This window comes from Buteo buteo, chromosome 9 (assembly GCF_964188355.1).
Source record: "Buteo buteo chromosome 9, bButBut1.hap1.1, whole genome shotgun sequence".
Lineage (NCBI taxonomy): Eukaryota > Metazoa > Chordata > Aves > Accipitriformes > Accipitridae > Buteo > Buteo buteo.
Window position 1 is genome coordinate 43,399,685 of NC_134179.1, and position 25,244 is coordinate 43,424,928.

General features: G+C 64.6%; 2 protein-coding genes across 4 annotated transcripts; one reads left to right on the top strand and one right to left on the bottom strand.

The window, feature by feature from the left end:
- Positions 1-1,149: 1,149 nt before the first annotated feature.
- Positions 1,150-16,507, top strand: COL1A1 (collagen type I alpha 1 chain). Its single transcript, XM_075036355.1, has 51 exons — positions 1,150-1,364; positions 2,938-3,132; positions 3,318-3,352; positions 3,451-3,486; positions 3,570-3,662; positions 3,749-3,817; positions 4,137-4,181; positions 4,457-4,510; positions 4,738-4,791; positions 4,927-4,980; positions 5,181-5,234; positions 5,339-5,392; positions 5,494-5,538; positions 5,816-5,869; positions 5,982-6,026; positions 6,229-6,282; positions 6,614-6,712; positions 6,799-6,843; positions 6,923-7,021; positions 7,289-7,342; positions 7,434-7,541; positions 7,843-7,896; positions 8,102-8,200; positions 8,412-8,465; positions 8,554-8,652; positions 8,959-9,012; positions 9,387-9,440; positions 9,544-9,597; positions 9,725-9,778; positions 10,029-10,073; positions 10,176-10,274; positions 10,481-10,588; positions 10,959-11,066; positions 11,180-11,233; positions 11,345-11,398; positions 11,505-11,612; positions 11,704-11,757; positions 12,190-12,243; positions 12,484-12,645; positions 12,806-12,913; positions 13,066-13,173; positions 13,394-13,447; positions 13,552-13,659; positions 13,921-13,974; positions 14,081-14,188; positions 14,289-14,342; positions 14,509-14,616; positions 14,703-14,985; positions 15,519-15,709; positions 15,800-16,042; positions 16,124-16,507. The coding sequence occupies exons 1-51, from the start codon at positions 1,283-1,285 to the stop codon at positions 16,268-16,270; spliced, it is 4,362 nt and encodes a 1,453-aa protein (XP_074892456.1). The 5' UTR covers positions 1,150-1,282; the 3' UTR covers positions 16,271-16,507.
- A 3,019-nt stretch (positions 16,508-19,526) lies between these two features.
- On the bottom strand, positions 19,527-23,508 carry SGCA (sarcoglycan alpha). 3 transcript variants are annotated; one of them, XM_075036359.1, is made up of 10 exons: positions 23,436-23,508; positions 22,802-22,942; positions 22,121-22,263; positions 21,949-22,021; positions 21,652-21,850; positions 21,371-21,533; positions 21,071-21,276; positions 20,863-20,889; positions 20,044-20,236; positions 19,527-19,599 (listed from the first exon to the last, which is right to left on the bottom strand). In XM_075036359.1, the coding sequence occupies exons 1-9, from the start codon at positions 23,473-23,475 to the stop codon at positions 20,053-20,055; spliced, it is 1,176 nt and encodes a 391-aa protein (XP_074892460.1). In that variant the 5' UTR covers positions 23,476-23,508; the 3' UTR covers positions 19,527-19,599; positions 20,044-20,052. The 3 variants fall into 3 exon arrangements, with proteins under 3 accessions (XP_074892460.1, XP_074892459.1, XP_074892458.1); XM_075036358.1 differs by having other exon boundaries at positions 20,057-20,236; positions 22,121-22,266; XM_075036357.1 differs by having other exon boundaries at positions 22,121-22,266.
- Positions 23,509-25,244: the final 1,736 nt, after the last annotated feature.

Genomic DNA, 25,244 nt, shown 5'->3' on the forward strand with positions numbered 1-25,244 from the left:
ACAATCCCAGCGCTCCCAGTGCTCCCAGGGTACCGATGAGCCTGCAAGCCCTCAGTATGGGGGACGGGGGGCAAGCAGAGGCGCAAGGACTGAACCCAGCTCTTCGCTCCCCACCCCCCAGTAAGACCCCAGCCCCATTTCCCACCCCTTTCCCTAAAAAATCACCCCTTAAAAGAGGGGGTGACCCCCCTTGGGTGCCACATTGCGCTTGCAGGGCTCCTTCCTCCCTCCATCCCCGAGCTCCAGGCGGCCACCCCGGCCCTGGTAAATACGTATATTTTTTTGGCGTGTAATTACACCCTCCCCAAATTGCACGGTAGATTGTGGATTATTGTCAAGGAGCTTTTGCTTTTTCCAACCAACGTGGCTCCTTCAAATGTGGAAACGGCCGTGGAGGCGTGCCAGGGGGGGAGAGAGGGGAGCGGGATGGCGAGGAGGGAGAGGATTGAGGAAAAGAAAGGAAAAAGAGCAAAAGAAAGGGGGAAAAAAAAAAAGAAAATAAAGCAAGTAGTTCTTGGGGGTGTCTGGGTTGGGGTCCCGCAGGGGATCCTCGCCCAAGGGATGCTCCGGGCGCCTGGTGCTCATGCCCTTGGCCTTTGCACTGTGCTGGGGGGTTTGGTCCTCCTGAACAAGGGTCCTCCTGGGGACGGGTGGGGTGTTGGGGATCCCCTGGGGTGGGGATGGGTGGGGGGTCGCCGACGGGAGCAAGCGTTTGCCGTACCCCGACCCCCACCCCGACGGGTGCAGGACCCGGCGTCGCGTGGCACCGGGGTCCCCAAAGCGCCACGTGCCACATCGCCTGCCCCCACCCCACCCAGTCACATCCAGCCCCCCCCCCAACCACCTCAGGATGTGCAAAACCCCCCTAAACACCCCCCCAAAACCCCCCCAAACCCCCACCTCACCCACCCCAGCATCCCCTTCCCATCCACCCCGCAACCACCGCTCCCAGCCCCGCTTCGGGACGACACGCGTGTGCACGTCTGTGTATGCGTGTGCATGAACGGACAGACGGGGTGGGGGGGGGGGTTGCGAGGGGTGCCCCCCGACTCGCTGGGTGCCGCTGATTGGTCGAGGGGCCGTCCAAAATTCCCCGGTTGCGATGGGTCCCACCTCTCCCCGCCGCCGCATCGTATATAAGGGGAGGCGAAGGAGTGGGCAAGGGCAGTAGGAAGTTTCTGCTGGGGTCTGGATTTGGAGCTCCAGAGTCGGATCGGCCCCGTATGACCCCAACCTAAGAACAAAAGAGACCCCAAAGAGTCTACATGTCTAATATTTAGACATGTTCAGCTTTGTGGATTCTCGGTTACTGCTGTTGATAGCAGCGACTGTACTACTCACCCGCGGGCAAGGAGAAGAAGACAGTAAGTAGTCGGCATCGGTGATGGTCCTCACCGCCGGTGGGATGCGGGGTGGTGGGTGGGTACGGGGTCGGGCGGCATCGTCGACGCTCGGTCCTGCTGCCGTTGGGTTGGGGAAGGATAAAGGGGTGGTTGGCATCTGGAGTGAAAAACAAAAAAAAAGGGAAAAAAAAAAAAAAAGTTGGGGGAAATTAGGGGGGAAAAAAAAAAATAAAAGGAGGAAAAAGTGGGTTGGGGGAATTTGGCGTTGGGGGGTGAAGGGGTTTTAGGGGGTCCGTGCTGGCGCGGAGAGTCGGGGCGCCCTGCCAAGAGCAGGGAGGGAGGGAAGGGTGGAGAGGAGCCGGCGGGGAAGGAGGGAGCCGGGGAAGAAGGGGAGGAGGAGGCAGGGAAGGGAAAGGGGGGAAAGAGCGCGGGAGAGAGCGGCGAGGGGGGAGAGGAGGGGAGAGGGGGGGGCCCGGCACCGGGCTCTGCAAAAGCCATCAGGAAAGAATTAGAAAAGTCTCGGATGATTCATAAGGAAAATGTTTCGGCAGCCCGTAAAGTCGGGGCTGGCCAGACGGCCCCGCTCGGCCACCCTGGGACTGGGGATGCCGCCCCACGGCCTCCCCGTGGGGCTGCACTGGGGATGGGGGCTCCGGGGACCGGGGGCACGGTTGGGGTCACCGGCCCCCCACCGCCGGGTCCCCCCTCTGCGCCCCGCTGGGCTGCCTGCGCCTGCCACCTGCAGGCGTGGGGACACGGGGGGGACCCTGGGACGGAGCCAGGCCTGGGGCGCCTGTCGTATTTTGCCCAATTCTGTCATTTTCGGGGGACTTTTTTTTTCTGTGCTTTTTGGTTTTGGTTTTGGGGTTTTTTTTTGCATTTCGCATTTCGCGTTCTGCATTTCGCGTTCGACCATATCCGTTCTGCATTTTTGCATTTCGCCTTCTGCATTTCGCCTTTTGCAATAGGCGGTTTCGCCTTCTGCATTTTGCAATATGCATTTTGCCTTTCGCCTTTTTTTTTTTTTTTTTTTTTTTTTACCCTCGACGAGCGGGGGGCCGTAGGGTCGAGACAGCCCCGTGCCCCCCTCCCCGGGACCCTTCCCCACCGTGGGGCCAGCCCCGGGCCCTGGCGCGTCGCCCTGCCCTCCCCACGCCAGCCCCCGCCTGCCTCCAATCTCTGGACTCTTATTCCCCAATCCATCTGGCCTGATCCAGCCCTATCCCGCAGCCGCCTGGATTTAATTTCAGCCCAGACATTGGGGCCAACCCACCCCATCCCACTCATCCCATCCCCGTCCCCCGCCGACGGCGAGGACCCCCCGTGCCAACCCCCTGCCCGCCGCGGGGGTATTTGCCTTGGCCCCATCCGCCGCGGGACGTAGCAACTGGCTGGAGGTTTTTGTTTAAATTCCAGCGTATGTGGGAAGAGTTTATTGTGGTGCTTTTCCTGTGTCACCGCGATGGGCTGATGAGAACCAGATGAAGGGAGAAACGCTGCAGGAGCGAAGGGGGGATGAAAAGGGGGGGGGGTGGGAGAAAGAGCAAGAGAAGGGCCGTGCCCCTCACGCTTCCCCCTGCCCCTTATCTCCCAGTCCAAACTGGAAGCTGCATACAGGATGGGCTAACGTACAACGATAAGGATGTGTGGAAACCCGAACCCTGCCAGATCTGCGTCTGCGACAGCGGCAACATCCTCTGCGATGAGGTGATCTGCGAGGACACCTCCGACTGCCCCAACGCCGAGATCCCCTTCGGAGAGTGCTGCCCCATCTGTCCCGACACCGACGGTACCGTTTCGTCCCCGTCGTCCCCATCCCGGCGCAGGCTGGTGGTACCCGGGGAGCACCGGGGCTGGATCCCACCCCGGCTCGGCATCCTTCCCTTGGGTGTCGGGGCTGCAGGATGGGTGCGGGGTTGGATGGGGTGGTGGGTCACGCTGGGCTCCTCTCAACGCCCGTCCTTTCTCCCGCAGCCTCCCCTGTCTACCCAGAAAGCGCTGGAGTAGAGGTAAGGGCTCCCTTGCACCCACCCCAAACCCCGGGACATCCCCCACCTATTTTTGGAGAACCCCTTTTCTAACCACCCATCTCGTCTCTCCCCAACAGGGTCCTAAGGGAGACACCGGCCCCAAAGGAGACAGGGTGGGTATCACCCCCGCAGAACCCCCCGGCTCTGCCAGGACCCCCATCCTGCTGGGGCTCACCCTCCTCTTCTCTCCCCCCAGGGACTCCCCGGCCCCCCTGGCAGAGATGGCATCCCTGGACAGCCTGGCCTCCCGGGACCCCCAGGCCCTCCAGGTCCTCCAGGCCTCGGCGGAGTGAGTATGGGGGGGTCCCCGGTGGTGCAGACCCCCATGGGGGTGCCTGCACCCTGCTCATCCCCTGCTCTCTCTCCTGCCTGCAGAACTTCGCTCCTCAAATGTCTTATGGCTACGACGAGAAAGCCGGTGGCATGGCCGTGCCCGGTCCCATGGTGAGCACCGGGGTGGCATGGGTCCCCACGGAGGGGACACGGGGGGGGACACGGGGGGGAGGTGTGAAGCCGGGCGAAGCATCCCGTGCCGGCGGTGCCGAGGATGCTGCCGAGCGGTGGGAAGTGGGAGGGATGGGGAGCGGCGTCAGTCCTGGTGGTGATGGGGACAGGGATGGGGTGGTGATGGGGTAGCAGTGGGGTGGCAACGGGGACAGGGATGGGGTGGCAACGGGGACAGGGAATGGGTGATGATGGTGACAGAGATGGGGACAGGGTGACATGGCAGCCACTCATCACCGCTTTCTGTTCTCCTTCCCAGGGTCCAGCTGGTCCCCGCGGTCTCCCCGGTCCTCCTGGTGCTCCTGTGAGTATCTCCTCCTCCTCCTCCCCTCTCTTTCTGGGGACAAGCGGCCCTTCGGGTGGCAGGAGGCTGTGTGGGATGGGGTGGGGAGAGGGCAGGACGGGGCGTCCCACCCTTCCCGACGGCTACGGAAACACGTGGGGACGCATGTCCTCGTGCCACTATACAGGGGGTGGGGGGGGCGGACCATCATTGCCACAGGTGTCTGCAGGCCTAATCTTCTCATTTTCTAACCTATTTTTTTCCCTTTTTCTTCCTTTTTCCCCACCGACCTACAGGGTCCTCAAGGTTTCCAAGGTCCCCCTGGTGAACCCGGAGAGCCTGGTGCTTCTGTGAGTCCTGCCACCTCCTCCTCCAGCCTGACATCCCGCAGGGATGAGGACAAGGCTGCCCGTTCCCAGCCCTGGCCGTGGCCATGCCGTCCCCGCTCCGGGGCATCTCGGCCGGGAGCTGTGGGAATGGGGCTGCCGGATCCCCGCGCTGCCCAGCCTGGGTGACAGGGTGACGGGGCACAGCCATCACCCACAGCATCCTCACCCCTGCCCTGCATCTCCCCTAGGGTCCCATGGGTCCCCGTGGTCCAGCCGGCCCCCCTGGCAAGAACGGAGATGACGTAAGTGGCCTGCGGTTGGGGTCCCCCCCTCACCCCAGTTTGGGGTCTGGTGACCCTGCCAGCCCCCCCTCCTCAAGGTGAGCAGAAGCCACCTGGCTTGGGGACATGCCACCAACCTGGTGTCCTTCTCTTTAGGGTGAAGCTGGAAAGCCCGGCCGTCCCGGAGAGCGCGGTCCCCCCGGTCCCCAGGTGAGATGCTCCCTGCTGGGGTGTCCTCCCCGGGGGGGGCACAGGAGGGGACACCCCCACTGTGGCCTGCCTGGTAGCAAAGCAAGGATGTGACACCAGCTGCCTGCCCCCCCCTGCCCCCTTGGGGATGGGGGTAAGGGGGTGTGGGGACAGCCCCCCCACCCCGAGCATCTCCATCACCACCTCCCCTTTTCTCCTAGGGTGCACGTGGTCTCCCAGGAACCGCCGGTCTGCCGGGCATGAAGGGTCACAGAGTGAGTCCCTCCTCCCACGCTTGCAAGATTTAGGGGAAGGGGATGGACCACCTTGCTGGATGGTCCCCTCCTGACCCCCCCCACTTCTCTCTCCTGCTTCCCAGGGCTTCAGTGGTCTGGATGGTGCCAAGGGTGAGCCCGGTCCTGCTGGCCCCAAGGTGAGGAGCGGTGGCAGCATCACCCCTGTCCTCTCTGTAGAGTCATGGCTGCTCCCTCCTTCCCTCCGGAGCAGGTCCCTCAATGTTTTCCTTTCTCTTAGGGTGAGCCTGGCAGCCCCGGAGAGAACGGTGCTCCTGGGCAGATGGTGAGTACTGGGGTCCCTGGGGACCATGGGGGGATCTGGCCTCGGCCAGTAAAAGGGGATGGGGATGAGGGGCAAGACGTGATGGGGAAACAGCTGATCCTCGGGGATGCTTCCCCGGGGATGCCCCAGGGAATGGGGTGGGAGGGGGTTTAACCCCCTGGAAATGTTGCTGTGGGCAGGAGCAGGGAGGAATGGGGGGGCGCCAGGGGTGGGAGGAGACACTGAAAGGTGAAAGTGTCTCTTCTGGTGACCCAAACATGTCCTCTCCCCTCCCCAGGGTCCTCGTGGGCTTCCCGGCGAGAGAGGCCGTCCCGGTCCATCTGGCCCTGCTGTGAGTATCTGGTTTGGGTAGGGCTGAGCATCCCCTGCCTGGGCCATGGGGGGGGCTGGGGGCCACCTCTCCTGCCAGTGGGCATCGCTAATGGGTGTCTCCTCTCTCACAGGGTGCTCGTGGTAACGACGGTGCTCCTGGTGCTGCTGGTCCTCCCGTAAGTAACCCCCAAACCCATCCACCCCCTACCAGCACCTGGCATCAGCTCCAGCTTCTCCAGAGGGAGATCCCATCCCAGTTCCACCACGGCCAGGAAATCCTGGCTGGGGGCCAGAGCTGTGCTGCCCGGAAAACCACGGCCAACTGCAGATGTGTGAGGTGGGATCCCTCCTCTGACACGTGCCCTCTCTCCCGTCTAGGGTCCGACTGGCCCTGCTGGTCCCCCCGGCTTCCCCGGTGCTGCTGGTGCTAAGGTAGGACCTGCCTGACCATCTCCTCCCAGGTGGCATCTCCTGGGCTGGGAGAAAGTGGTGGGAACTGGGAGCGTGGGGTGAGGGAGAAGGACCGAGCGTCGAATGGGTTCCCCACGTGGCCCCAAAATGAGAAAGCCCAAAGTTCCGTGGGCTGGTAGCTGCCCGGGACAGTGGGGCAGACGGGGACATCCCCAGCCAAGTCCCATGGGTGTCTCTCCTGGCTTTGCCTCCATGGGAAAGGAGCTGCAGATGGAGGGGGAAATCAGCCATGTCGGGGGTATGAGGGCAGCCCTCGTGCTCACGGCTCTTCCTCCCTCCTCTTCCTCCCCAGGGTGAAACTGGTCCCCAGGGAGCTCGTGGCAGTGAAGGTCCCCAAGGTGCCCGCGGTGAGCCCGGTCCCCCCGGCCCTGCTGGCGCTGCTGGTCCTGCTGTAAGTGGCATCCAACACTCCTTGTCCTTTGGCCTCATGTCCCGCCAGCCCTGACATAACCCTCCTCCTCCTCTTTCTCTCCACAGGGCAACCCCGGTGCTGATGGTCAACCTGGTGCCAAGGGCGCAACCGTGAGTGTCCCTTGCCTTCCACTTGGCTCTGGGACGAGGGGCCGTGCTGCTCCCTCACCACTTCGTCTGCCTCTTCTAGGGTGCTCCTGGCATTGCTGGCGCTCCCGGCTTCCCCGGTGCCCGCGGTCCCTCCGGACCCCAGGGTCCCAGCGGTGCCCCCGGTCCCAAGGGTAACAGCGTAAGTATCCCCGGACACCTCCATCCACCTCTTCCTGGGATCAGATCCCTTCTTCTGCTCCAGCAAGCTGCTGTCCCACCTGGAGATGTCTCCTCTAGCATCCCCTGTCCCCTCCAGCTCTGCGAGTGCAGGATGGTGCTGGAGGCCAACCCGTGATGAGCATCCCCCCTCCTGCTGAGGGGCTGGGCAGGATGAGGCTCAGGGCTCCCTTTGCTCATTAATCTGGTGTTAAACATTTTTTTTCCTCTTCTCTCCTTCCACCTCCAGGGTGAACCCGGTGCTCCAGGCAACAAGGGAGACACTGGTGCCAAAGGCGAACCCGTAAGTGACCCCCCCACGTCTCCTCAGGGGCTCGGCCCCTCCTGGCTCCCATGTATCCCATGGGTGCTCATCCCTTTGCCTCCGTCCCCAGGGTCCCGCTGGTGTCCAAGGTCCCCCCGGCCCAGCTGGCGAAGAAGGCAAGAGAGGAGCTCGTGGTGAGCCCGGCCCCGCTGGGCTTCCTGGCCCCGCCGGCGAACGCGTGAGTAGGAGCAGTCCCTGTCCCATCTCCCCCGTGTCCCCGTCACCATCCCCGTCCCCCTCCCATCTCCCAACGTCCAGCGGCTGAGCGCCATGGGTGCTCGGGGACAGGCACCCACCGTGGTGACACCCCCAGCCCCTTCCGATGCCGCACCGAGGTCTCCAGTGGAGCATCTCAGCAGGGACACCAGGCTGCTCCCACTGGTGGCCGGGTCCCACACCAGCGCATCCCTCCCCTGCACCCCCAAACCCCCTGAGGTCACCCCGTGTCTCCCCACTGACCCTTCTCCCGTCCCTCGCAGGGTGCTCCCGGCAGCCGCGGTTTCCCTGGTGCTGATGGCATTGCTGGTCCCAAGGTAGGTCCCCAGATCTCCCTCCTGGGTGAGAAAGCCGTGTCCTCAACGGGGCGGTGGGGACAGCGGGCATTTGTCACCCATCCCCACGTGTTGGCAAGGCCGGTTCTGTGCCGCTGCCAGCTCCGGTGACACGGCTCCGGTCCCCATCCCTGGGTGATGTCCTACAGCAGGGGTAACCTCTGTCCCCTCTCCCACCCTTCCCCAGGGTCCCCCCGGCGAGCGTGGCTCCCCCGGCCCCGCTGGCCCCAAAGGATCTCCTGGTGAAGCTGGACGCCCCGGGGAACCCGGCCTCCCTGGTGCCAAGGTGAGCACGGCGGGGCGGCGGGCACGGCGGGCACGGCGGCCACGAGGAGCCACGTCAGCACGGCCACCGCGCTGGTGGCCCTGCTCCAGGGACGGATGCCAGCCGCCACGCTCTCCGTGCCGGCGGAGAAGCCGCTTTCCAGGATGCTCGCGTTTGCTGGAGCATCTCTCGGAAGCCCTGAGCTCCTAATCCACCTCGCGCTCCCTTGCAGGGTCTGACTGGAAGCCCTGGGAGTCCCGGTCCCGACGGCAAGACTGGCCCCCCCGTAAGTTGTACCTGCCGATGCCCCCCCCGCTCCTCCCTTGGCTGGCCACGGACTCTGCTAACGGGGTGCTCGCTCCCCTCCATAATAGGGTCCCGCTGGTCAAGACGGCCGCCCCGGCCCCCCCGGCCCCCCCGGAGCTAGAGGTCAAGCCGGCGTGATGGGTTTCCCCGGTCCCAAAGGTGCTGCGGTGAGTGTGAACGGGAGCTGCCTCCCCTGGGGGGGGCTGCTGGAGATGCTGCTGCCCGGCAGATGCAGAAGTCCTGATCCACGAGGAATTCCCACCCGCCGGCCACTGCCACCACCCAGGACAGTGGCTGCGGGTGGGCGCGTGGCTCTCAAGGAGCAGGCACCCAAGGAGGGGGGGCTCAGGGGATGCGTCCCCCCCCCGGGGAGGGCTGCGCCGCTGCATCCCCCAGCCTGCCCGAGCCTGCAGGCTTGTGCCCGTCGGTGTCGCGGTGCCGTCACGGGTCTCATCCTGCTCTCTTGCTTTCAGGGTGAGCCCGGCAAACCCGGCGAGAGAGGTGCTCCTGGTCCCCCCGGCGCCGTTGTAAGTATTTGCCAGAGCCCAGCCAGCCCGGTGGGGGCTTGGCAAGGAGCTTCGCCCCGGCGTGGGGCGGCAGGGATGGGTCATGGGATGGCCGAGCTGGGGCCGGGGAAAGGCTCCAAGGATGAGGACGGCAGCGGGTTGAGGTGGTCGGGACTCCAGCCCGGTGGCTGCCAGCAGCTTTGGAGTGGGGACAGCAGGGAGGTGACGTGGCCGCGGGCAGCTCGCCACGGCTTCTCCAGTCCTTCGAAGGCTGCTATGGCCGCATCCAGACCCGCATCCCATTCGGGGGGTGGGGGGTACAGAATCCCATGGGGGTATCACGGAGCTGCAGGTTGGGGCTGTGCTCTGAGCACCCTCTTCTCCCTCTTCCACAGGGTGCTGCTGGCAAAGATGGTGAAGCTGGTGCCCAAGGTCCTCCCGGCCCTACCGTGAGTATCAACGAGCCCTCGGCCACCCACGGCCATGCTCGGCCACTGGAGAAGGGGCTCAGGAGCCGACTGCCCCCCCTCACGCTTGTCCCATCTCCCCCAGGGTCCCGCTGGAGAAAGAGGTGAACAAGGTCCCGCCGGTGCTCCTGGCTTCCAGGTGAGGGGTGTCCCCTTCCCCTGCGAGGGGACAAACCCTCCAGGGTGGGGGTGACGTTACCCCTTTCCTCGGCCCCTTTGGTCACCCACCTCCATGGTGTCTCATCGCTCCTCTTCTTCCTCCCCAGGGTCTGCCGGGCCCCGCTGGTCCCCCCGGTGAGGCTGGCAAGCCCGGCGAGCAGGTAAGCGTGGGCAACCATGGCCGTGACGTGGGACCGTCCCTGTCCCCCTCCCCATCGCCCCTCTCCCAGCCGGGGCTGGGGGCTGCTGATGGGGTGCACCCCAAGGCGATGTGCACCGCATAGCCTCTCCCCCAGGAGCAGTGGGGACCCCAGCCCTGCCTCATCCCCCCCCCCCCCACCCCTGGGGTCATACCTGTCCCCAAGGTCACCCCTTCCCGCTCTGACTCTGCACCCTCTCCCTCCCGCACAGGGTGTCCCCGGAGATGCTGGTGCCCCCGGTCCCGCCGGTGCCAGGGTAAGTTGAACCCCACTCGCTCCTCAGCCGGCTTTCGGCACCCCCCCGGTGCCCGCCGCCCCCCCTGACGGCCTCGGCCCCTCTTCTGCTTCCCCTCTCCAGGGTGAGAGAGGTTTCCCCGGTGAACGCGGTGTCCAAGGCCCCCCCGGTCCCCAAGGTCCTCGTGGTGCTAACGGTGCTCCCGGTAACGATGGTGCTAAGGTAGGTGCGAGGTCTCGGCTCCGCCGCGCCAGGTTGGGACCGTCGGGGGTGATGGGTGGCTCTTGGGGTGCAGATGTAAAGGGGGTGGGGGTGGGTTTGGCTTCACCCCCTTTCGCTGGGGCTGGTGCTGAAGCCAGGGAGGAATGTGCTGTGCCGAGGAAGCGCTGGGTTCTCGCTAACACCCGTTTTCTTTCTCTCTTGCCCAGGGTGATGCTGGTGCTCCCGGTGCCCCCGGGAACCAAGGCCCCCCCGGTCTGCAGGGTATGCCCGGAGAGCGTGGTGCTGCCGGCCTGCCAGGCGCCAAGGGTGACAGAGTACGTGTCCCCCCAAAATCCTGATGTCCCCGCCTTGTTTCTCGACTCCCGACCATCCCTGTGCTCCCCACCATCGTCCCTTCGGGGCTGAATGCGCTCCCCGAAGCCAAGGCCGGTGGGCAGCAGCCCCCTGGGGAGGGGATGCTCGGTGCCACCTCTGTCCCCATCTGAGCATGGCCCTTGGGGACAGTCCCTTGCTGAGAGCTGAGCCCAGCTCTTCCCCCGGCGCCTGGGAGGAGGAGGAGGATCCCAGCGAGGATGAAGAACCAGGGGTTCTTCGGTGCTGCTGTGCAAAGGGGAGAGGAAAAGCAGGGGTGACCACCCTGGAGGGGACCTCCCCAGGTAACCCGCCATCATCTTCCTCTCCCAGGGCGACCCCGGTCCCAAAGGTGCTGACGGCGCTCCTGGCAAAGACGGTCTCCGAGGTCTGACTGGCCCCATCGGCCCCCCCGGCCCCGCTGGTGCTCCTGGTGACAAGGTAGGGCTGTCCCCCGGCTGGATGCTGCACCGGGGACAGATGTGTCCTGGTACCCACTGCCACCTCCTCGCCACAGTCTTGACCTTTTTTTTGGTTTTCCTCCCCTTTTCCAGGGTGAAGCTGGTCCCCCCGGTCCTGCTGGTCCCACTGGTGCCCGTGGTGCTCCCGTAAGTGTCCCCCCACCCTGGCTGATGCCCCTGCCGTGGGTGGCCACCCTTTGGTGGCCGTCGGTGGCCATCCCCTGCCTGCGGTGACACCTTTCTCACCGTCTCTCCTAGGGCGACCGCGGCGAGCCCGGCCCTCCCGGTCCTGCTGGATTTGCTGGCCCCCCAGTAAGTGCGACGGCCTCGCTCCTCCCTACCCTGAGGGCCTGATCCTGCCCCTCCGGGGCGATGCTGTGCCCCCCACCGCGGCTCACCCCACTCCGCTCTCCCCCAGGGTGCCGATGGCCAGCCTGGTGCTAAAGGTGAAACTGGTGATGCTGGAGCCAAGGGTGATGCCGGTCCCCCCGGCCCTGCTGGCCCCACTGGTGCTCCTGGCCCTGCCGTAAGTTGCCCCCCCCCACCCTCCCCACTCTCTCAGGGTCCAGCCCCACGCTGCGGCTCACCCCTCTCCTCCTCTTCTTCCTCCTCCACAGGGTGCTGTTGGTGCTCCCGGTCCCAAAGGTGCTCGCGGTAGCGCTGGACCCCCTGTAAGTACCAGTCTCATGGTGGGGAGGGGGCTTTGGGGCCCCCCCCAGACACGAACACCCCGGGGTGGCTTAACTCCCCACTGCGTTTCGCTCCATCCCCCCAACGCCGTGGAGGCAGAGGGGAGCTCTGGCATTTCCAGCCCTGCACCCCCAAAACCATCTGGGGGGGGGGAATGGCATCGACCTGGGGTGGCTTCAACCCCGGGGGGGAATGGAGCAGAGGGGAAAAAGGGGGGGGGGTTGCCTTTAGCCCCCCCCCCCCCAAATCAGCCCCAGCTCCCCCCTGGATGGATGCTTTCCTCCTGGCCACTAGCCCTGGGGCTCTCTGTCGTGGCCCCCAGCCAGGGGACCGTCCCCTGGACCCACTCCATGGCGGGGGCAGGCGATGCCTGGATCCGGCCCCTGGTGACTTCAGGTTTTTTTCCCTTCCAGGGTGCTACTGGTTTCCCTGGTGCTGCTGGAAGAGTTGGTCCCCCCGGCCCCTCTGTGAGTACCCCTGGCAGGGCGAGAAGGTGGGGGGACGGGGCGGGGGGGGGCGGGAAGGTGCTGGACGGTGGCTGCTGGTGATGGGGGGACGTGGGACGAGAGGTGCTGGGCACCCATCCAGCTGGTTCCACGTGGCCGCCCTGTCCCAGTTGGCACTGGGACACCCCTGGCTGCCCTTCAGCTGGCAGCCGGGGGGGTCCTGGGCTGCTGCCTGATGGCATTACCTCCCCTCCCGCCCAGGGGAACATCGGTCTCCCCGGCCCCCCCGGCCCCAGCGGGAAGGAAGGTGGCAAAGGACCCCGCGGTGAAACCGGCCCCGCTGGCCGCCCCGGTGAGCCTGGCCCTGCTGGCCCCCCCGGCCCCCCCGGCGAGAAGGGTTCTCCTGGCGCTGACGGCCCCATCGTAAGTCACCCCCCGCCGCGGTCGGACCCCCTCCATGGAGCCAAGGATGCTGGGCAGCATCATGCTCCCCCCGCAGCCCGGCATCCCTTGGTTGTCCCCTCCCTCAGGAGGGTGCCCCCCACCGCTGCCACCACCCTGAGGTGCCGTTTGTTCCCCACAGGGCGCTCCTGGCACCCCCGGACCCCAAGGTATCGCTGGCCAGCGCGGTGTCGTCGGCCTCCCCGGACAGAGAGGCGAGAGAGGCTTTCCCGGTCTGCCTGGCCCCTCTGTGAGTACCCGGGGGGCTCCTTGGGAACAGATGATGCTAGGACCCCCCCCCCAGGGTCCAACTCACCCATGCAGCCCCCACGGCTGCAGCCCCGGCGGCGGCGGAGGATGCTCACCGGTGTCTGACACCCCTCCGTCCTCTCCGCTCCGCAGGGTGAACCCGGCAAGCAAGGTCCCTCCGGTTCCCCTGGCGAGCGCGGTCCTCCCGGCCCCATGGGCCCCCCCGGCTTGGCTGGACCCCCCGGTGAAGCTGGACGTGAGGTGAGAGGCTGTGGGTAACGGTCGGTGTTGGGGGGGGTCACGGACCCCCGCGCATCGGTGTTGGGCTCGTCGCGCTGAGGACTCGCCAACTCGTGACACTTACGAGCGCGGCCGTAGTTGATGCACGCCGGGGCCGGCGGTGGGCTGAGCAGAGACGGTGCCGTCCAGGCCCTCGTTAGCCCCCGCCTGCCCTAACGAGGGGATCTTTACTCCACTGTAGGGTGCTCCCGGTGCTGAAGGTGCCCCCGGTCGTGATGGTGCTGCTGGTCCCAAGGTGAGTGGGCTGGTGAGGGGGCTGTGGGAGGGGGCCGTGGGGCTGTGCTGACCCACGCTGACCTCACCTCCTCTGTCTCCTCCTCCTCCTCTTCTTCCTCACAGGGTGACCGTGGTGAGACTGGCCCTGCTGGCCCCCCTGGTGCTCCCGGTGCCCCCGGTGCCCCCGGCCCCGTCGGTCCTGCTGGCAAGAGTGGAGATCGCGGTGAGACCGTAAGTGATGCTCTGCCCAGCGTGCCCCCCACCTCGCACCCCTCCCTGGCCCAGGGCTCACCCCGGGCTCCACCGTTACGGAGCAAGGACTGATCCTGCAAACCCGTGGCGGGTCAGGATCCGGCCCAGGGCTCAGCTCTTGCCACTGGAGGGAGCTTTCCCCAGAAGTCAAGCGTCCCACCAGCCGGCTCGGGGTGACGCTGCCCTGAGCCGGTGGCAGCAGAAGGTGGAGGATGCTCTAACCTGTCCCCTTCTCTCCAGGGTCCCCAAGGTCCCGCTGGCCCTGCTGGTCCTGCTGGTGCTCGTGGTCCTGCTGTAAGTTGATGTCCTCCTCCGTCCTCCTCGGTGCTTCTGCGTCCCCGTGGGCGCGGGGTCGGTGTCTGGCCTGGACCCCGCTCAAGGCATCTTCCTCCTCCTCCAGGGTCCACAAGGTCCCCGTGGTGACAAAGGTGAAACTGGTGAACAGGGTGACAGAGGCATGAAGGGTCACAGAGGCTTCTCCGGTCTCCAGGGCCCACCTGGTCCTCCTGTAAGTCCCATGGGGTGACGGTGACCCTGGGTGCTGCCCCACGTCCTGGAAGCAGAGCGAGATGCTGATGGGACCTCTTCTCGTTCTTTGCTTTGCACAGGGCTCTCCTGGTGAACAAGGTCCTTCTGGTGCTTCTGGTCCCGCCGGTCCAAGAGTAAGTCCCCAACTGAGCCATGACCTCCAGCCGGGGCTGGAGCATCCCTTGGAGGGGAGAGGGTCCCCGCTGTCATCGGCTTTCTCACGGGGACGTGGGTCGGGGCTGGAGGGTACGACTCTGCCCAGGCAGGATGGCCGTGCTCACCCCTTCTCCTCTCCCGCAGGGTCCTCCCGGCTCCGCTGGTGCTGCCGGCAAAGATGGTCTCAACGGGCTGCCCGGCCCCATCGGTCCCCCCGGCCCCCGCGGTCGCACCGGCGACGTCGGCCCCGTCGTACGTATCGGCCCCTCTGCCGCTGCCCGCCCAGAGCTGCCCGCCTTCATCTCCGGCTCACCGTCCTCTTCCTTCTCCTCCCGCAGGGTCCCCCTGGCCCACCCGGCCCCCCTGGTCCTCCCGGCCCCCCCAGCGGCGGCTTCGACTTCAGCTTCCTGCCCCAGCCACCCCAGGAGAAGGCCCACGACGGCGGACGCTACTACCGAGCCGACGACGCCAACGTGATGCGCGACCGGGACCTGGAGGTTGACACCACCCTCAAGAGCCTGAGCCAACAGATCGAGAACATCCGCAGCCCCGAGGGCACCCGCAAAAACCCTGCCCGTACCTGCCGCGACCTGAAGATGTGCCACGGCGACTGGAAGAGCGGTCAGTGTCCCCACGTCCCTCTGGGATGCTCTCGCCTCCGTCCCTCGGTCCCCTCTACCTGCTCCTCACCTCTCTCCTTCCTCCACCCCCCCCGGTTGATCCTCACCTTCATTCCTCCATCCATCCTGTCTCTCGCGGCTGCTCTCACCTCCGTCCTCCACCTCTCGTGGCTGCTCACCTCCAACCCTCTTACCTGCTCCTCACCTCCATCCTCCACCCCTTCACCCTCCGTTTCTCACAGCTGCTCCCCACCTCCTTCCTCTGTTCCTCACGGCTGCTGCTCCACTTTCTGTTCCACCCGCCGGATCCCTCCTACCTGCTCCTCACCTCCCTCCTCCATCTCTCGCGGCTGCTGCTCCTCACCTCCTCCCACCACCCTTTCATTTCCCATCTCTCACAGCCACCTTCACCCATCCCTCTCATCCTCTCTCCCTTCCTTCATCCCGCGTGGCTGCTCCTCACCTCCATCCTCCCTCCGTCGTGGCCACTCGCCTCCCTCCCCGCTCCCTGACCCCCTTCCCTCTGCCCCGCAGGCGAATACTGGATCGACCCCAACCAAGGCTGCAACCTGGATGCCATCAAGGTCTACTGTAACATGGAGACGGGCGAGACGTGCGTCTACCCAACCCAGGCCACCATCGCCCAGAAGAACTGGTACCTCAGCAAGAACCCCAAGGAGAAGAAGCACATCTGGTTCGGCGAGACGATGAGCGACGGCTTCCAGGTGAGCGGGGAGGGGGATGATGAAGGGGGGGGACGACACAACCGGGATGGACAACCAGCTCCGCAGCGCCTAACGCCTCTTCTCCGGCAGTTCGAGTACGGCGGTGAGGGCTCCAACCCAGCCGACGTCGCCATCCAGCTGACCTTCCTCCGCCTGATGTCCACCGAGGCCTCCCAGAACATCACCTACCACTGCAAGAACAGCGTCGCCTACATGGACCGGGACACCGGCAACCTGAAGAAGGCCCTTCTCCTCCAAGGCGCCAACGAGATCGAGATCAGGGCTGAAGGCAACAGCCGCTTCACCTACGGCGTCACCGAGGACGGCTGCACGGTGAGTGGTCCAGGGGACGGTCACGGTGGCGGCGGTGGGGGGCGCGTTACGGGGACGGGACTGATCCTGACCTCCCCGCAGAGTCACACCGGCGCTTGGGGCAAGACAGTCATCGAGTACAAGACGACAAAGACCTCTCGCCTGCCTATCATCGATTTGGCTCCCATGGACGTTGGCGCTCCAGACCAGGAATTCGGCATCGACATCGGCCCCGTCTGCTTCTTGTAAACTGGACGCCCCACGCGTAACAGGAGAGAGTAATAATAATGATAATAATAATAAAAAAAAAAAAAAAAACAGCCAAAAAAAAAGGAGAAAATTTCACATGGACTTGAATTTGTGTCGGTTTCTATCCAGCGTCTCTAAAACTATTTGCGTTTCCATAAAAGAAAAACCTAAAAAACACCCCCCAAAAAAGCATTAAACCAAAAAAAAAAATAAAAATAAATGACTTTTCAAACAAAATCACCAGGAAGTGGGTTCGCTTGCTTGCCCTCCTCTCCTCCTCCTCGGGGTCAGGCACTCCTCACCCCCGAAGACGGCGTGGCTCAGCTCACCGAAAGCGCCGCCGCGGCCGCGCCGAGCCCCCCCAGCAGTGCCGAGCCCCCCCCAGCCCGGAGCGCCGGGACCGGCCGAATCCCCCCCTCCAGCCGACCTTTCCCCGCTGGCCTCTTTGCTTCTTGCATCTCATGAGTATATTAATTTTTTGCTGCAAGGAAGATGTTTAACTCTTGGTTATAATTTGCTTTTTGTTGTTGTTTTCCCTCTCTCTCCCCCCTCCCCTTGTTTTTGGTTTATTTTTTGTTCTTATTTTATCTTTATTCAGGCAGCAAAATCAATTCATTCCCAAGCACATCAGGGGAGCAGCCGCTGCCCCCACCGCCGAGCAGACCCGACCCTTCGCTGCACACTCTCCTTTTCTGGAAGGCTACCTCACCGCTGTGCTTTGGGTTGTTTTTTGTTTGTTTGTTTGTTTTTAATTTGGGGGTTATTTTTATTTCATTTTCAAGTAGTCTTAGCTTCGTTTGGGGTTTTTCAGCCATGCCGGGACTTTCCTGCCAGGTTCAGAGCAAAGGTGCTAATTTTTCTCTAATATTCCCTACCCCATTTTGTTGCTCTGTTGATCTTTTATTTTTATTTTCTTCCATTCAAGGTCCCTCGGGAGTCACTGAGGTTTCTTATCCCCAGGATTTTTATCCTGTGCTTTTCTTTTTTTTTTTTTTATTCTCTTTTATTTTGGTCCCACAACACCCGAGCCCGGGACCGCCTGGTGCTACAGCCTCCAAAGGCGCAACTCAGCTTGATTTATTTTAATTTCTCTCCATTTTGTCCCCCCCCCCCCCTCCTTCTTTGCTGCCCAGCTCAACTTGTGAATTTTCTAAAGGTGCTATTTATCCCCCCGCCCCGATCCTGCAAGCAAATCCCGGAGCAAATGCAAGGTAGAACCAAAAAAATTAAAAGCTTTGAAAGGGAACAAGGACAACCCCGCTTTCCAGGTTAAGCAGGTGGATCTTCAGCTCCGCTCTCATCTTCCAGCAGCTTTTTCTCCATCCATCCATCCATTCATCCATCCATCCTTCCCTCCATCCATCCCTTCCTCCATACCTCCCCGGGCACGGAGGGGCACGAACCCACCCCCGTTTGCCGGCCCATCTCCCGGCGGATGCTCCGGGCTCTCCCGGAGTCTGTACCTAGTTTGTATATGTATAATAATTTGAAATTTTTTTTTTTTTTTTTTTTTTGTTTTGTTTGTTTGGTTTTTTTAATTATTTTTTTTTTTTTTGACTGCTGAAATAAAGCATGTGAAATGATCCAACAAACCTGGGGTGCTCTTCACCGGCGGCTCTCGCTCTCGGGGGGTCAGGGTGGGGGTCCTGGGTGGGTGCGTGGGGGGTGCAGTGGGGTTGGGACCCCCTCGTCCACGGTCCTGCTCTCATCCCGGCTGCTCCCGCTCTGCTCCCGCCGAGCTTCTGTGCTCCCGTCCCGTCCGTCCTCCCACCCCAACGCAGCCCCCGCCGGCCCCCCCAGCCCTCCTCCTCCTCGCTCAGCCCCCCACTGCCCTGGGGTGGGTGGGGGGAGAGGAAGGAAGGGGGGACCCACCCTCCCAGTAAGGAGGGTTGGGCTGGATTTGGGGTGGGGGGGTGGGGGGGGAGAGCCGCTGTGCACCCATGGTGAAGGGGACTTTGATGTGTGTCCCCTCCCCAAATGGAGGGGGAGAAATGGGGACATGGGGTGGGGCAGCAAGAGGGGCTGGGGGGCACTCAGCCCAAGGTGCCCCCCCAAAAAGGAAGAGTTGGGGAACTGGGGGGGGGGGGAGGACCACACATAGACATTGCAGCTGGGTGAGGGAGGGCACAGAGAGATGCGCCGAAATTGGGGCAGGGGGAGGTCGGGCTCACCCAAGGCTGCCAGAAGCGCGCCACGCCGTGTGGGTGCAAGACCCCCCCCCCCCACGTACCACCACCAGCACACCGCCGCGCACACTCGCTCGCGCAAAGTGAACCGGGCAGCCAGCAGCGGCACACGCGTGTGCGTGCCCGGGGCGGATGGTGCCCACCGTGATGCCACCCTCGCCTCTCCCAGGGCATCTTCACCAGTGGGCACCAGTAAGACCCCAGCAACACTGGGGTGGGGGGGGGTGGGGGGCTGCGAAGGCAGGACAGGCAGCAGGATGGGCCCTCAATGCCGCCTTTCTCCTCGCCCATCAATGGCTCCTCTTGTTTCTCCCTGGGCCCCCATGTTTTCCTAACCCCCACCCTGGCGCCTGCCCCATGCGAAGGAGGCGGGGGGGGGGGGGCTGCTGTGAAAGAGGTTCTTTCTTTGGAGGCAAGGGGTTGGGCTGGGGGGACCCCCTGGGGGGGGGAGAAGGGGGGGGGGGGAGGCTGGGGAGGGGTTATGGGGGTGCTGAGCGGGATGCTGAGCGGGATGCCAGGGTCTGCGCGGTGGAAGGGGCGAGCGGCCGGAGCAGCCGGGGGCTCAAGGCGAGATCTTGCCGGACACAGGCAACCAGGTGAGCCGGGGGATATTGGGGTGCCCGGGGGTGTCATCGTGGGTCCCTGGGGCTGTGTCATCCCCCCGCCTCGTTTTCCCTGTCCCCATCCCCAACCTGCTCTCCAGAATCCCCTTTCCCTCCGCAGGGCTGGGGGTGGGTGGCAGAATCAACCCAAGCCCTTTTGGGGGGGGTCATGGATGGAGCAGGGTGGGAGTGGGTGCAAGCAGGGCACCCAGATGGAGCAAAGCAGCTGAAGAGGGGGGAAGAGAAGACCAGGACCCCCCCCCTGCCCCCAGCAAGACCCCAGCTCCACAGCACTCAGTATCCCCCCAACCTCAGAACTGGCAAACTCAATGCACTGTTTGCAGCCAGAAAGAGCCCAGAAGCGGGCTGCACCCCAAAACCCCCCCCCCCCCCCAAAGACCACACAGCCACCAGGACCAGGCTGGGATGCTTGCAGAGGGCCAAAAAATAAAGCAGAAAAGCCACATCTCATCACTAAACAGCCACTTTATCAGCAGGGTCGCCCCCAGGAAGGTGACAAAAACGCAGCCACCCACATTACCTGGAAAATAGGAGGAAAACACCTTTCTTTCTTTCCTTCCTTCCCCCTTCCATTCTCTTCCCTTCCTGCTCCCCCCCCCCCCCCCCAAAAAAAAAGCTATAATGCTCCCACAGCTCTTATTTAAGGGTTTCATCAGGCCAGGTGGGACAGATGAGGTTGGAGGGGAAGGGAATAGGATGCAGGTGTCCTGTATTGTCCCACTGATACATACGGATGCCAATGACCCCCCCCCTCCAAGTATTGGTAGCCCCCCCCAAAATGCTCCAGGCAATAGCCCGGCAGCGGGCAGAACCCAACTGCCCGTCCGGCTGGGTTCTGCCCGCTGCCGGGCTTTCATCCCCTGCAAAGTCCCCCCTAAAAGCATCATGATGCCCCTTCATCCATCCCCATCCCTGGGATTGTCCCCCCTCTCCGGCATCATCCCGGTGTCACCCGGATACCCACCGCCCCGGCTCACTGCGGGAGGAGGGGGACGCGGGCACCATCCGGAGGACTGGGCATGGGGTTGATGCGTTGACCCGTGCGGACGTTGAACATGGGAAGGGTGGAAAGGGGCCGGGGGACATCCCGGCTGCTGGCCATGTGCCTCAGCTCCTCTGTGTCACCGTGGATGGTGGTGTGGTGGACCAGCTGGATGCTGAGGAAAAAGGACAACTGGGTGCTGGGCCCCGTGTTCCCACCCGCATCCCTTTGGAGAGGGGCTTGGGGGGGTCTGTCCCCCCATTATTAGGCTCTGTTCCCCATCACTGGAGTCTGCACCCCATCACTGGGGTCTGTCCTCCATCACTGGGTTCTGCCCTCCGTCATTGGGGGGTCTGCCCACCCATCATTGGGGTCCACCACCCATCATTGGGGTCTTCCCCCCCAGCATGGATATCTGCCTGCCCATCATTGGGGTCTGCCCCATCATCATCGGGGTCTGCTCCCCATCGCTGCCATCTGCTCCCCCATCATTGGGGTCCTCCTTGCTGGTGTTCGGCCGAGGCTATTGGAGAAGTAAAACAGCTCTTGTGCTCCAGCCCGCGTCTCTGGGGGGTTATTGGGGGGTGCCGAGGTGGGGGGAGAGGAGGAGGGGGGACCCTTTTGGGGTGAGGAGACCTTTAGGCTCCACCACCTCCATAACGTCCTTCAGACAGCCGACCGCTCCCCGTCCCCCTCTCCTCCCCATCCCCATCCCTGTGTGTGACCATGACAAAGCCCCCCCCCCCCCCCAAAGCAGCCCCCCAGCACCCACGCGGCTCAACCCCAGGCACAGGGACTTACTCAGATGTCTCCGAGTCCCGTTTTTGCCTACAAAACAGAGAAAAAAGGGGAAAAAACAAAAAAAACCCACGGTGAGAAGGGCTCTTACCAACCCCAGGTTGTCCTGGGGCCACGACAGCCAGGGAAGGGGCACCCAGCCCGGGGTGCCCGTGCCCTGGCTGGGGTGGGGGGGACCCCCACCCTGAGCGTGCCCCCCCCCCTAACTCACACTCCCTCCCTGCGGCAGCACATGAGGTGGCCCAGGAGCAGGCAGAGCAGCACGGCCACCGCCAGTGGCACCAGCAGCGTCACCAGGAACCCGGGCAGCAGGTCCTGGGGGGGGGCATCGGTGGGGGGCTGGAAATCCCCATCTTCCTCCAGCACCCCTGAACCCCACACCGGCCCCGAAGCCGTGGGGCTGGGCCAAACCTGCAGCTGTAACGGGGTGATGGTTAGTGGGGGGAGCAGGGGGGGTCCCCATGAGGGTTGGTGCATGGGATGGGGCGGGGGGGGGGCATGTGGGTCTCACCAGGGTGAGGTTGCACCAGCGGATGGTGAAATGGGGGGCGAAGGTGTCGTAGCAGGAGGCGAGGGGCTGCTGGCCCAGGCTGCAGCGGAAGCGGCTCTGCGGCGAGGCGGCCGACGCCAGGCACGGCGAGAAGGTGCCGTGGGAGCCCACCTTCATGTACACTCTGCCGGGGCGGGAGGCACCCGCTGGAGGTGACCCCCACCCAAAAAAAACCCCAGAGCAAGGAGGCTGCGGGTCTTCCCAGGATCAACGCCAGCACCCTCCCCCGGGTCTGCCCGTACCCCTCCTTGCGCCCCTCGATGGGCAGCGGGACGCGGCCGCCCCGGTCCAGAGCAGAGGTGATGTTGATGACATGGAGCTCGTCCTGATCCCAGACGCCGGCCGTGGCCTGGAGGAAGATCTCCTGCGCGGCCGCCGGCAGCAGCTCCTCCACGTTCCTGTTCCCCACCAGGAACTCGCCCTGGTACGGCGGGTCCCCACCTGTGGGGGACACACACGGCACCCGTGGGGACACCCCACCACCATCCTGTGGGGGATCCGGGACAGCCTGCTGCGATTTGGGGGTGCAGAGTCCTTACCTGGAGCGGGGACGACGGTGATGATGAGGCGCTGTGCCACCGTCTCGTAGGTGTGCCGGTTGTACGCCAGCACCTGCAAACAGAGGAGAGACCCCCCCCCCCCAAAAAAAAAATGCCAGCCCTCCGCCCCGTGTCACCCCCCTGGCGCGGGGTCGCGAGGGTGGGCACCTACCTCGATGGTGTGGGTGCCCACCTCGGTGGCCGTGGGGCAACCGTAGAGGTAGGCTGGCTGGTGGGGGTCACGTTGGATGTACCGCAGCCACCGCGGCAGGTCGGGGTGGTCCCGGAGGTGGGCTTGGAAGGTGATGGGGGTGGCTGCTGGGTGCCAGGACGCACGGACGGGTGGGGACGGACACAGACATGGGGGGACACATGCCACCAGGCTGTGCCGTGGGTGGACCCTCACCCCGCAAGCCCTTCCCCATCCAACTGGTCCCAATAAGGAAGCATAACTGGTCCCTGCGCCGGCTGTGCCCCAGGAGGGTCCCGCTCCCCTTTTTGAGCTGAATGACCCCAAATGGAGGTGACCCCCCAACACCTCAGTGGTGGGGGAGGAAAGGGATGCTGCTCCCGGGTGGGTTTAACAGGGTGATGGGGTGGTGCGTGGGGGTCCCCAAATGGGCAAAGGGGTGGAGGGATGGAGGGATGGAGGGATGGAGGGATGGATGGAGGGATGGATGGATATGTACAAGACTGGATGAATGGAGGGAGGGACGGACAGACGGCCCAGCTGGGGTCATGCCTGGTGGGGAGGAGGCATTAGGCAGTGCCCCCCATTAACAGTCCCAGCCCCCCCCCAACCAGGCACTGCAGGACAACCCCTCGTCCCCAATCCCCTCGGCCTGGCCCTCACCGTCATCATCCTCGTGCCCGGCGAGGAACAGGTCCCGCTCCAGCTCGTGGACGAAGATGGCTCCGGTCTCGGAGGAGACACGGTGGTCAGGGAGGACGTGGTGGTCGGGGAGGGTGGCCCAGGACCCCCCCAGGGCCACAGCTGTGGACAGGCACAGGACTAGATCCGGGGCTGGGGAACATGGCTCCTCCCTGCCTCAGTTTCCCCATTCCCCAGAGACCCCAGGATGACCTGCAGGTGCCCACAGCCCCCCCCTTGGGACACCCGGCTGGGACAGAAACGTGTCCCTGTGGTGCCAGGCGTCCCGGGACAGGGGGGTGGGCTATATTTAGGAGGGAGTGGGAATGGGGACAGGGACGGGGATGGCGACAGCACCTTCCCTTGCCCTGGACCCATCATGGAGAGGTTCCACTCGGTCCCCCCTGTCCCAAACCCAGCTGGCACCAGGGACAGGACGGCTTTATTTAGCCCCGTCACGTTACAGCCACATCCCCCCCCACCGCCGCCGTCCCTTCCCACCGGCAACCCCCATCCAAACCCCTCTCTGGGGGTCCCCCCCATTCCCTCCCCTCTGGGGGTACCCCTGGCCTGGCCGTGTCCCCTCTCTGGGGGGGGTGACGGGGTTCCCACTCGCCTGCCAGCACCCAGACCCGGAGCAGCTCGGGGGCCTCCATCTTCACCAGCACCCGGGAACGGGGCCAGGGCTGATTGACGGAGGCAGCGGGGCTGGCCTGGCCGGGGGGGGGGGGCCCTCCTGGGGGGGGTCCCACTGGGGACACGGAGGGGGGACCCCACCACGGCCACCTCCTGCCACCAAGGTCCCGTGGTACCCGAGCCCCTCCGGAACGTGGAGAGGAGCGGGGCTGCCGAGGGGGTCCCGTGTCCCCTGGTGTGGGGGGGGTGTCCGGTGGGGTGTCCCCTGGGTGGGCTTGCCCTGGTGGTCCCCACTCGTGGGTAGTGGGGTGGCATCTGGGGCACAGTGGGGACGCTTGGGGACAACTGACAGCCCCCCCCATCCCCGCACCGGCATGGCAGGCAGCCTGCCAGCACCGCTGCCTCGCACACGCGTGTGCCCTTGTGCGGCACCGAGACGGGAGCGCACGCGTGCGCGGGCCTGTTCACACGCGTGTGCGTACACAGGGAGCGCGGAAGGACGGTTGTCCCCCCCCCCCCGTGGGATGAAACGGAGGGTGCCGGGGTACTGGAGGGTTGGTGGTGGTGGGGGACCAGGCTCTGCGGTGGGGTTTGGGGGGGGGTGTGTTTGTGTGTGTGTGGAGGGGGGGTGATGGCAGCAGCGGAAAGGGAAAGGGGTGACCGTGGGGGGGGTAAACGTCGCGCCGCGTCACGTCACGTCACGCCTCGTCACGCCGCGTCACGCACAAAGGGCCGGGAGGCTGTGTCGGGGAACGCGGAGCATCTGCAGGGTCCTGGCGCCCGTGCGCTCACCGGCCTGGGGGAGCAGGGGTGCCCCCTGCCCCGTTCCCCAGCCCCTTGGGGGGCTCATCCCGTAGCAGGGACCCCCAGCACAGCCCCAATCTATCAGCTCTGTCCGTCCCCCCCCCCCCCAACCCTGGTGCCTGGTGGGAAGACAGCAAACCCCCAAATAACCCCCCAAAATATCAGCCGGCAGGTGCAGGAAGGCAGGGGAGCAGCAACGCAGCCCCCCACCCCGGGGGCCCCCTGCCTCAGTTTCCCCTCCTGCCACCCCTGGGTGGAGGTGTTGGGGGGGGGGGGGGAATGTGCTGCACCCCAGGGATGGATTTATGGGGACAGAAAGTAAATAGGGGTTCTGCGGGGACACCACCTCGAGATGGGGGGGCTTTGGGCACGGGGGTGTGGAGGTCTTAAGGGACGGGAGCGTGGGGACACGTGGGTAAAACTGAGGGGGCAGAGGGAGAGGAGCAAGGGGACACAGGGACAGACCCGGGAGGGGCGCAGGGGCAGGATGGGGGGACGTGGGTACAAACTTGGGGGGATACGGGGATAAGATGGGGGGATGTGGGTGTAAATTTGGGGGGGATATGGGCACAGCATGGAGGGATACGGGGACAGAGTGGGGGGGGACACAGGTACAAACTCGGGGCGATACGGGGATGGGATGGGGGGGACACGGGTACAAAATTATGGAGATAATGGGGGGACGTCGGGGCAGATCCAGGGGACGTGGGTGCAAAACCGGGGGGTACAGGGGACAGGACTGAGGGGACATAGGGACCAGCCTGGGGGCCACGGGGACAAAACTGGGGTGGGGGGACACACACACGGGACAGCCAGGAATCGTGGGGGACATGAAGGACAGAGCTGGGGGGGGGGGTGGCAACACCGGACAAGCCAGAGCGGGGGGGACACGCGGCACGGCACGGCACGGCACGGATGCTGGGGGGGAACATGCCAGAGGGAGGGGACCCCCGTGTGGGTGTGGGGAGGGGACCGTGGGGGCATC